General features: G+C 41.1%; 1 protein-coding gene and 1 non-coding gene across 2 annotated transcripts in view; both read left to right on the forward strand.

Annotated features, from left to right (window-relative positions):
• Positions 1-5,386, forward strand: part of DNA2 (DNA replication helicase/nuclease 2) — a 38,840-nt gene extending 33,454 nt beyond the window's left edge. The window contains exons 18-21 of the mRNA XM_059662541.1: positions 232-321; positions 1,905-2,087; positions 3,035-3,186; positions 5,269-5,386. Coding sequence (XP_059518524.1) covers positions 232-321; positions 1,905-2,087; positions 3,035-3,186; positions 5,269-5,329 — 486 coding nt within the window. The 3' untranslated portion in view covers positions 5,330-5,386. The remainder of the gene's footprint in view (positions 1-231; positions 322-1,904; positions 2,088-3,034; positions 3,187-5,268) is intronic.
• A 3,390-nt stretch (positions 5,387-8,776) lies between these two features.
• Positions 8,777-8,899, forward strand: LOC132215049 (small nucleolar RNA SNORA40). The gene has a single exon (XR_009448415.1). It is a non-coding gene; the product is annotated as a small nucleolar RNA SNORA40 (small nucleolar RNA).
• The last annotated feature ends 503 nt before the right edge of the window (positions 8,900-9,402 follow it).

Raw genomic sequence — 9,402 nt, forward strand, 5'->3', positions numbered from 1 at the left:
TGAAGCCCAATGTGTGGTCCCATTCATAGAAATTTCAGCCTGAATTGTGGTATGTTTAAGATGGTTGCTTCTGGATGGCTTTCTAAAAACGAATAATCGCATTCCTTTTTGTTAAAGGATGAAGAAATTTTTCATGTGTCTCTACAACTGGCAGTGCAGTCCCTATAGCTACCTGTATGCTCTTAACTTTAGAGATTGTTTTATGAGCAGGATGCATATTTTTCTGTTTAGGTCCCAGCACCAGAACAAGTTGAAAAGAGGTGTGTGAGCAATATAATAGAAGCCAAACTCATAGTTTTCCTGACCTCAATTTTTATTAAGGTAATTTATACTTTTATTTTGGGGCAAATTAATATTTGCAATGTAATAGGATGTTGGAATGTAAGGAACTTGAGATACAGTAGCATTTGCCTTTGTTTATTAAGAGGACGGAAGTCTGATTGTTTAATTTTGAGAAAATTTATCTCAGACATGTAATCTATAATAATAAAAGTGTAATATGCTAATTAGACCAGACATCCTTCCGGATGAAGCCGGGACTGTGAGGGGAGCCCGGGTCCCAGGTGCCTGCTGGTGGCCGGAGGGAAGCCTGGATCCTGGGTCCCGGGTGCCAGAGGGAAGCCGGTGCCAGCAGCCGGGGGAAGGAAGGCCTACTCTTTTTTTGGGGGCGGGGGGGGGGGAGAGCAGAAAAGCCATAAATAAACAAAGACAGATCAGCAGAAAGAGGCAGGAGAACGGAGCAGAGAAAGGAGCAGGGATGGTGGGGTGGGGAGGGACCACCTGCCCCAGGAGAGGAGGAGGAAGGAGCCTTCCAGCCCCAGAAATGATCCTTCCAACCCTCAGAGGTCCATCTGTGACCCCTGTGACCAGGAAGCGTCAGCGTATCAACGCGTACTTTTCCTAGTTGAGCCAGTTCAAGTGGACACCACAGGCCCTGAGAAACAGTAATAAGACAAGATTCTCAGTTCCTTCCCACCAAGCAGGCCCTACTGTGGGCCGAGGCGAGGCATTCCACCTCCTGGCTATTCCTGCTGGTCTGGAAGTTGAGGTTAACAGCACCTTTCTCCCAGAACTGCCATGTGGATTCAGTGAAGGAGGGAAAACAGGCCTCACCGGGTGGCCTCACGGCAGGCGTTCCTTTTATCACTCTTACCTAAGGCGTCCCACCCAGGGAGACCAGTGCCAGGAAGGCCTACTCTTGCACGAATTTCGTGCATCGAGCCTCTAGTTTTTTTTATTTTATTATTTTTATATATATTTTATTGATTTTTCACAGAGAGGGAAGGGAGAGAGATAGAGAGTCAGAAATATCGATGAGAAACATCGATCAGCCGCCTCCCGTACATCCCTCACTGGGGATGTGCCCGCAACACAGGCACACGCCCCTTGACCGGAATCGAACCTGGGACCTCTCAGTCCGCAGGCCGACGCTCCATCCACCGAGCCAAACCGGTCTCGGCGCCTCTAGTTTTTTATAATGGCATTTTGGATTTCCTTTTAGGATAACTTCTTGTAACATCAAATAATTCTGATTGTGTCAGTATAGTGCTGTAGTCAGTGTGGTTGGGATTGGAAACTTCAGGTAAGGGCTGGCAGAGAGCGAAATGTATTTCTCTATCCTCCTTTTGTGTGGCGGCGCGGTTCTAGTGGCATGCAAACCATTATACTGCCACGAGCCGCTAAAAATCAAGGGAGCAATATTTGAGGAAATTGTTTCATCTCAGGAAATGTAAATGTCGATTTAAAACAAATTCAATAATTGTATTTAATCCTCGTGATAGGAATATCTATTATAAACATCAATTGGACACATTATGTAGTAAACATTTAATTAAATAAATTTAGTAAACTTAAATAACAAAAATCAAGAGTTTAAATTTTGAATTGTTTCCTTTTCTGTTTAGGCTGGATGTAATCCCTCTGATATTGGTATCATTGCACCATACAGGCAGCAGTTAAAGATCATCAATGATTTATTGGCACACTCTTCTGTTGGGATGGTTGAAGTTAACACAGTAGACAAATACCAAGGAAGAGACAAAAGTATCATTCTAGTATCGTTTGTTAGAAGTAATAAAGATGGAACTGTGAGTTCACTGTTTTTTTCTGCTGATTTTTCTGGGACACTTTCTTCCTCTCTTTTTTTAGGAACTTATGGTAAAAACATGGAACATCAAATGTACCTCCTTAACTGTTGTTAAGTGTATCGTTCGGTGGTGTTAAGTATGTTCACGCTGCTGTGCAGTAGATCGCCACTCTGTTTTTTTGCAAACTGAAACGCTGTGCCCACGAATAACAAACAACTCCTTCATCCCTTCTCCCTCCAGCCCCTGGCAGCCATAGTTCTAATTTCTGTCTCTCTGAATGTGGCTGCTCCAGCTACTTTACATAAGTGGAACCGTGTAATATCTGTCATGTCACACGTGGCTTATTTCACTTAGAATAATGTGCTCTGGGCTCATTGGCATGCCTGCAGAATTTCCTTCCTTTCAAAGGCTGAATAATACTCCTTTGCATACACGCCCTGACCGGTTTGGCTCAATGGATAGAGCGTCGGCCTGCGGACTGAAAGGTCCCAGGTTCGATTCCGGTCAAGGGCATGTACCTGGGTTGCAGGCACATCCCCAGTAGAGGGTGTGCAGGAGGCGGCTGATCGATGTTTCTCTCTCATCGATGTTTCTAACTCTCTATCTCTCTCCCTTCCTCTCTGTAAAAAAATCAATAAAATATATATTTTTAAAAAAAATTTCTTTGCATACATATACCACAGTTTTCTTATCCATTTATCCATGAACACACATTAAGTTGCTCCCACCTCTTGGCTGTTGCATTTGGGGCATTTTAACCATAAAGGCTTCCTTAGACATACTTTCAGATTTATAGATAATTCCCGTTTTTGTTTTGTTGTCGTTTTACATTTTTACCTCCTCTTGATTAAAAGTAATAAAATAGTTCAAGACAAATTGTGTTCCTTGCCAGAACCAACTCAAGTATATAAGAAAGCTCAAATAATGGGAAATTCTGTTCCTTTCAGCTCGGTGAACTCTTGAAAGATTGGCGACGTCTTAATGTCGCCATAACCAGAGCCAAACGTAAGCTGATCCTCCTGGGATGTGCGTCCTCACTAAGCCGCTACCCGCCTCTGGGCAAGCTACTTCGTCATCTCAACTCAGAAAAATTAATATCCTTTTCGTTTCCTCCATCGTCACATTTGATTGTGCTATTCTGAGTACTTTACTATGTACTTGTGTAATGTAAAACTCCATGTCTTGTGTTTTCCATGTGCATATTTCAAAGGTCTGATTCTACAAAGGGGAGAGAGAAAACAATTCACAGGAAGTAATTTTAAGCAACAAGTGAAATAATGAAGAAGATGGAGAAGGGTAGTTTGTGAAGTGAGAAAGGGGAAGAAAAGGGACTTGATCTGTTGCCTCATGAACAGGGTGAATGATTCCTAGACACATCTAGGAAAACTGGATATCTCTTTTGGGTCCTCTCACCCCAATTTATAAACTTAAAAAAAAAAAAAATCTAGGACAAAGCATTATATTAAAAAATGGAGCCCTGGCTGGTGTGGCTCAGTTGGTTGGAACATCCATCCACCTGTACACCAAAAGGTGCTGGGGCCCTAACTGGTTTGGCTCAGTGGATAGAGCGTCGGCCTGCGGACTCAAGGGTCCCAGGTTCGATTCTGGGCAAGGTCATGTACCTTGGTTGCGGGCACATCCCCAGTAAGGAGTGTGCAGGAGGTAGCTGATCGATGTTTCTTTCTCATCGATGTTTCTAACTCTATCCTTCTCCCTTCCTCTCTGTAAAAAATCAATAAAATATATATTTAAATTAAAAAAAGGTGGTGGGTTCGATTCCTGGTCAGGGCACATACCTGGGTTGGGGGTTCGGTTCCTGGTCAGGGCAATTTGGGAGGCAACTGATCGGTTTCTCACATTGATCTTTCTCTCTCTCTCTCTCTCTCTCTCTCTCTCTCTCTCTCCCTCTCTCCCTTTTCTCTCTAAATCCATAAGAAGCATATCCTTGGGTGAGGGGGGGGAAAAAGGAGAAGTATTTCTTGTCATATTTTAGTTTATTTTAAAAAATCTTTTTTTAAATCCTCACCTGAGGATATGTTTTTATTGGTTTTAGAGAGAGGAATGGGCAGGGGAGGAGAAAGAAACATAATAGATGTGAGAGAGAAACATGGACTGGTTGCCTCCTGCAGATGACTGGACTGGGGGCCAGGCACTGAACCTGCAAGAGGTACGAGCACTTAACCAGGAATCGAACCCACACCCTTCGGCCTGAGGACCAGTGCTCTAACTACTGAGCAATTTTGAGTCACCCGGCCAGGGCAAAAATAGATTATCTTTTATTTATTTATTTATTTTTAATATATTTTATTGATTTTTTACAGAGAGGAAGGGAGAGAGATAGAGAGTTAGAAACATCGATGAGAGAGAAACATCAATCAGCTGCCTCCTGCACATCTCCTACTGGGGATGTGCCCGCAACCCAGGTACATGCCCTTGACCGGAACCGAACCTGGGATCTTTCAGTCCGCAAGCCGACGCTCTATCCACTGAGCCAAACTGGTTTCGGCTATTTATTTATTTTTTAAAAAAATATATATTTTATTGATTTTTTACAGAGAGGAAGGGAGAGGGATAGAGAGTTAGAAACATTGATGAGAGAGAAACACCGATCAGCTGCCTCCTGCACACCCCAAACTGGGGATGTGCCTGCAACCAAGGTACATGCCCTTTACCAGAATTGAACCTGGGACCTTTCAGTCCGCAGGCCGATGCTCTATCCACTAAGCCAAACCGGTTAGGGCAAAAATAGATTATCTTTTAAAAAAATTATATGAATATGCTCTGGCCAGGTTGCTCAATGGTTAGAGCAATGTCCTGTGGACTGAAGAGTTGAAGGTGTGATCCCTGCCTCTGGTTGTGGTGCATGCGGAGGCAACCAATTGATGTGTCTCTCTCACATCCTTGTTTCTCTCTCCCCCACTCACCCTTCCACTCTGTCTGAAAATCAATGGAAAAAATATCCTCTCAGGATTTACCATAAAAATACATATATATGAATATGTTAGGCTGAGATCATAAACCATATTGCTTAAGTACATTGATATCCAAAGAATGCCATAAAAATCTTTGTAATTATTTTAGCAGTCCTGTAAACTAAATTATAAAATATTAAATGTCATAAATCTTTTAATGTAATTATATAGTGTATTAAATATATCTTCCTTAATTTATTTTACATCACTGATCTTCCATCAGGAGAACATGAAAGTCTTTGTTATATATTGGGTGATTGTCAAAGATGATGAAGCACTGTTTTCCTTGCATTTTTCCTACGAGCATCGTGACTCTAGCAATTGCCTACTGTTAGTAATTGGGGCATGTTGTAACATCAGTGCCTGGTTAGGTGGTGGAGATAACTCTTATCCCGAGGTATGAAATGATGTAAATGTACTTTGTTCAAAGTTCCAGGGTTCTTAGTTTTGTTTTGTTTTTGTATAATGTTGTTAAACATAACCTTGTATCACCACATTTAGCACTATTTATTTTTTCAGTATAGGTGTACTCAAAACTGTGAAAAGTCTACATTTATAGTACTATGTATGTGTTTTTGTGTGACTTACAAAGAATCTGCTGCCTGAGCCATTTGGCTCCATGGATAGAACGGCAGCCTGTGGACTGAAGGGTCCGGGGTTTGGTCAAGGGCACATGCCCAGGTTGTGGGCTCAATCCTCAGTAGGGGGTGTGCGGGAGGCAACATCAATGATTCTCTCTCATCATTGATGTTTCTCTCTCTCCCTTCCTCTCTGAAACCAATAAAAAAAAAATTTTAAAAAAAAGAAGAATGTGCTAAATGTTTACCTGCTTTAGAAATGGATTCTTTTGGGATGTGACACCTAAAATTTCACGATTAGTTTGATTTTGTAGATTTTTATCGTATTTTGTTTATTTGAAATAGAGATAAAGAAAATTGATTTCTTTTTCACTTAAGCACAATCTTGTGATGAGAACATAGGTGTACATTTTATATATATATATTTATAATTTTTTTTAAACTTTGTTTTTATTGATTTTTAGAGAGAGAGAGGGAGAGGGATAGAAAGAAACATTGATGAGAGAAACACCACTGACTGGCTGCCTCCTACACATCCCTTCCTGGGGATGGAGCCTGCAACCCGAGCCCTGACCACCCAGGAACCTTGATTCCTGGGTCGACTCTCAACCCCTGAGCCACACAGGCCGGGCTGTTTTTTCAGTATTTTGAGGTCCCTGATCGAAAGGCCATTTTGCAGTTTCCCCCCGACTTTTGCTTCCTGGTGTCAGACATGTTTCTGTTGTTAATATATTTGTATTGATTGCAGAGAGGAAGGGAGAGGGAGAGAGAAACATCAGTGATGAGAGAGAATCATTGATCGGCTGCCTCTTTCACGCCCTCTACTGGGGATCGAGCCTGCAACCTGGGCATGTGCCCCTGACTGGAATCAAACGCGGGACCCTTCAGTCCACAGGCCAATGCTCCATCCACTGAGCCAAACCAGCTAGTGTTCATTTGAAACCTAGTCTTTTATTTTTTATTATTTTTAATAAATTTACTGGAATATTATATTCCCTATGTACTTTACAGGGTTACAAAACATCTTTTTATTTTTTTTAAACATCTTAATTTCTTTATTTATTTTTATTTTATTTTTCTCATTTTAAATAATACCCCAAAATAATTTCAGAAGAAACATAGTCTTTTAAATTAGTACTTTACAATGGATTATTTCCTAATTTCTGATTCTCTTTTGCTCTCCCACTTGTTATTTTTAGCATTCAGTATTCTAATGTAGATTTTGATATAAAAGGAAATAATTCTTTAGAAATTTTGTTTGCTGAATTGATGATAAATATAAAATGTATGTCCCTATTTTCCCCTATTAATTTCATATGCCCCTTTGTTTTGGGGTATTACTCAATTTTTCTCTTTGTATAAAGATGTTTTGTAAAACATAATTATCTCAAAGTACTAAATGATGTGTATGGTGACCAATTTTAACGTAGCGTATCCATCTTCTGGGGGAAAGCTCTAATTTCTCTCAATTACTTCTACCTCACATGTTTTTTTAAACAATTATTACTGGAAGTTTTTATTAAATAAATTGTTTTCTATCATTAGATTGTAGTGTGTTAATTATTAATACTGAATAATAATTAAGTTCAGCATTGTCCAGCACTTTTTCCCAGTACTGACAAGTGAACTAACGCTCTAATGATGAAACCAAGGAGTTCTGACATGACGTAACAGGAAGGATCCTAAGGTAATGTCAGTTCCTGGGAGTGAGATGAGCGAGAAGGTTTTGGTTTAGTCAGTAGGTGCTTCTTTGCAGGTCCGGACGGCCTATAAAGTGAAGCCCCTGGAAGAAGAACCCCAGGCAGAGTCTGTGTTTTCTCATTCGTGAGTCTGTCTTGGTGACAGGATTCTAGCCACTTAATTGTTATTTTTTAAATATATGTTTCTTGATTTCGGAGAGGAAGACAGAAACATCAATGATCAATCCCCACTGGGGATCGAGCTGGCAACGCGGGCACGTGCCCCGACCAGGAATCGAACTATGACCTCCTGGTTCATAGGTCAATTCTCAACCACTGAGCCATGCTGGCCAGGCTAGCCACTTAACTATTTGAAAGAGTGAGGATTCATCATCTATGCATAAGGCGCTGTGAGTTGGAGGCTTGGGATAAGCTAGAAGTTAAACCCAAACTGGACAATCAAAGAGCTAATAGTGCCGTGCTGATACTCATGCCAAGGACTAAGACAGCAACCCAATCACTAATGTCACTGGGCACTCAGCTTTGCTGAGTTCCGGATCCAAAGCACCATTAGCCTAATAAACAAGACCTTGCTTACAGTATAAAGCCAAGATTTGATGACAGTGTAGCTGTTCCAGTGACCTCATTCCTGAGTCAGTTCAGAGCTCCTGCCTCCTGACAGCTCCCTTTTGCTGTCTTTGAGTCCTTTCTTTTCCCTTTTAAAGATTATTTATTTTTTAGCGCAGTGGTTCTCAACCTTCCTAATGCCTCGACCCTTTAATACAGTTCCTCATGTTGTGGTGACCCCCAATTTCATTGTTACAAATTGAACATAATTAAAGCATAGTGATTAATCACAAAAACAATATGAAATTATATACGTGTTTTCTGATGGTCTTAGGCGACCCCTGTGAAAGGGTCGTTCGACCCCACCAAAGTGGTCGCAACCCACATGTTGAGAACTGCTGTTTCAGAGAGGGGAAAGAAGAGGGAGAGAACGCATCTATCAGCTGCTTCCCGCACGCCCCCTACTGGGGATCGAGCCTGCAACCTGACCGGAATTGAATGGCAACCCTTGGGTGCACTGATGGTGCCCAACCTTTCTTTCCCTCCTCATCTCTCCCTCTTTAACGGTGGGTCTTCCCCAGAGCTCTGTGTTTGGTCTGGTCCTCCTCCTCTCCTTGGACAGCCATGGCTTCAACCACAGTCGTGTGGCTGTTTACCAAATCTATACCCCACCCTACCGGCCTTACAAGTTTTGGTTATAGCTCTTTCCTAGTTCATGCTTTCAGAATCTTCTATGAGCATTTCAGAGACAGTACACATGAAATAAATATTCCCATCTTCATCTAATGCAGTCATTTTCAACAGGTGTGCCGTAAAAATTTTTAAATGCAATACCTGACTAGTCAGGGGCACTGACCTCTTTTTCTTTATATTGTCAAAAAAAAAAAAATGATAGCACTTGTGTTTGTTTTTGTAATTTGTGGACAAAAACTGCATACAGGTGCTAAAAATAAAGCCTCTTGCAACCCAGAACTCATTGCTCAGTATGAGTTTTGATACATAAAAGAAGGAACATGATTTAAAAAAATGACAACAGTCAACACAACAATAACCATCTGGTGTGAATGAATCAAAATTATACTTATATTTTTTTGTTAAATCTACAAAATAAATATTTTTTGGTGTGCCACAGAATATTGGTAGTGTTTGTGGGTCATGAGATGAAAAAGATTGAAAATTGCTGATCTAATACCTTCTCATTGTGACCCCTATTTGGGTTAACAACACCATCTACTTCACAGTTACCTGACTGTGAAGTCTGTAGGATGGCCGGCATGGCTCAGTGGTTGAGTGTTGACCTATGAACCAGGAGGTCATGATTTGATTCCCAGTCAGGGCACATGCCCAGTGTGGGGTGTACTGAAGGCAGTTGATCAATATTCTCATCAGTGATGTTTCTATATCTCCATCTTCCTTCCTCTCTGAAATAAAAAAAAAAATTTAAAGAAAAAAGTAGTCTTTGTGTACTTTCTTTAAATGTTTTCTTTCTAGCCCTAGCCAGTTTAGCTCAGTGGATAGG

This window comes from Myotis daubentonii, chromosome 13 (assembly GCF_963259705.1).
Source record: "Myotis daubentonii chromosome 13, mMyoDau2.1, whole genome shotgun sequence".
Classification (NCBI taxonomy): Eukaryota; Metazoa; Chordata; class Mammalia; order Chiroptera; family Vespertilionidae; genus Myotis; species Myotis daubentonii.